The following is a 1,465-nucleotide window of genomic DNA, read 5'->3' on the forward strand; positions in this document are numbered from 1 at the left end:
TCGGCAGAGCGTTGATGCATCCACCTAGTGACTCGAACAAGACAAAATTTATGTCTTTATGGATTACCTTTGCTGAAGGATCCAAACAATGAGATGAGCTGCCAGGATGATTGCAAGAAATTGGAATTCATCCGGAATTAGGCGCAAACTATCTACGTACTCGGAACCGATGCTTCACGTCCCCTCTTTTCGACCAACTACAAAGAAAACGGGCCGCGGATAGTTGAGGCTAGCCTTGTGACTCAGGGCAGAAATCTTTCCAAAACTAGGCTCTCGTCCGATGGGAGCCAACCTCATCAATCTCATCATATCCGAAAGGTCACATCCAATGGGTGACATTTTCGACGCCTTCCTAGTGGCCCACCAAAGACCCTCTTGGGGTCACATTCATATCGCTCTCTTTTAGACAGTCGTCCTCCTGTCCTGGCATAATTATTCTGATGATTCCACACCAGAGGGATGAGAAGCAACGGACTCAAGTTTCTCCCTTATTATAGCTCATCAACGGTGCATATATATTGAAGTGTCGGGGTTTCAAATCCGAGCCCCTGACATTAGGGCCGCCAAGTGATTCGAAGTTCCGCGCAGGCGGGCCTATCGATCGTCAAAACCAAGAAAACTACTGGGCCGTCAGATCGATGATGCGTCGGCCATACCAATCCCATCGTTGAAGCGTTAACACGTCCGCCCGTTCGGACGTGAGAATTCAGATGCGTCCAACGTGCGCTGGTAAAATAGTGGTAACACGTTGTTTATGAAACAAACCGAAGCGCTGATGCATTCCGTTCCACCATTCACTACGTTCTCGCCGAACATGAATGGATCCGTTTTCCACCGAAAACCAGTTAGCCTCACGGACCGCATGGTCGTGGACTTTCACATTGTTATATGCGTGAAAAACAATGTTAACAATGACGAAAATCTGTCCACTTACACTCCAGGCCCTGGGATTTCTTAGAAACGTGACCGATGAACTCAGGGCAATCCGAAATAACCGCGCGAACTTCATGAAAACCGGTAGATTGATACCCTGAATGATTAGATAACAATCGTCAGACTTATTGCTGGGCAGCGTTTCACTTTTGGTACGAAAACTTCGACAGGCCAAGTGACTAGGTTACGATGTTAATCGAGGTATACGGCGGCTAGTGTATGAACCAGCTAAATCTCTGTTAGGTGCCGACCGGGGGATCTTTTGTGTAATGTTTGCTGACCCAAGTGTTGTACTGAAGGGGAACATACATGGATCCAGCCCAAGGCATATTTCTTCAGGTTCGATTCGCGTGATATTCTCTATTGAACGTCGTCTGCAATTTCCACCCATCTATGTGGAATGCTAGTGTTTCGGTAGTTGCGATAGAGGGTTTTTGCGAACTTTGGTCGGTCTGCGATTTCAACAATCCACCGCTGTCTTTGCTAATGATTCTACGTGTATTGACAACCAAACACAGTCACGTTTCAACTC

At 47.0% G+C, this 1,465-nt stretch overlaps 2 protein-coding genes across 2 annotated transcripts in view; one reads left to right on the forward strand and one right to left on the reverse strand.

Annotated features, from left to right (window-relative positions):
- T265_11855 (hypothetical protein) overlaps positions 1-1,465 on the forward strand; it is a gene marked incomplete at both ends in the record, with an annotated part of 73,800 nt that overhangs the window by 26,879 nt on the left and 45,456 nt on the right. The gene's annotated exons all lie outside the window — the stretch shown is intronic.
- The window catches only part of T265_15576 (hypothetical protein), a gene marked incomplete at both ends in the record, with an annotated part of 89,568 nt that overhangs the window by 15,383 nt on the left and 72,720 nt on the right, over positions 1-1,465 (reverse strand). The window contains one exon of the mRNA XM_009178652.1: positions 935-1,030. Within this exon, the coding sequence (XP_009176916.1) occupies positions 935-1,030 (96 nt within the window). The remainder of the gene's footprint in view (positions 1-934; positions 1,031-1,465) is intronic.

This window comes from Opisthorchis viverrini (genome assembly GCF_000715545.1).
Source record: "Opisthorchis viverrini unplaced genomic scaffold opera_v5_634, whole genome shotgun sequence".
Taxonomy (NCBI): domain Eukaryota; kingdom Metazoa; phylum Platyhelminthes; class Trematoda; order Opisthorchiida; family Opisthorchiidae; genus Opisthorchis; species Opisthorchis viverrini.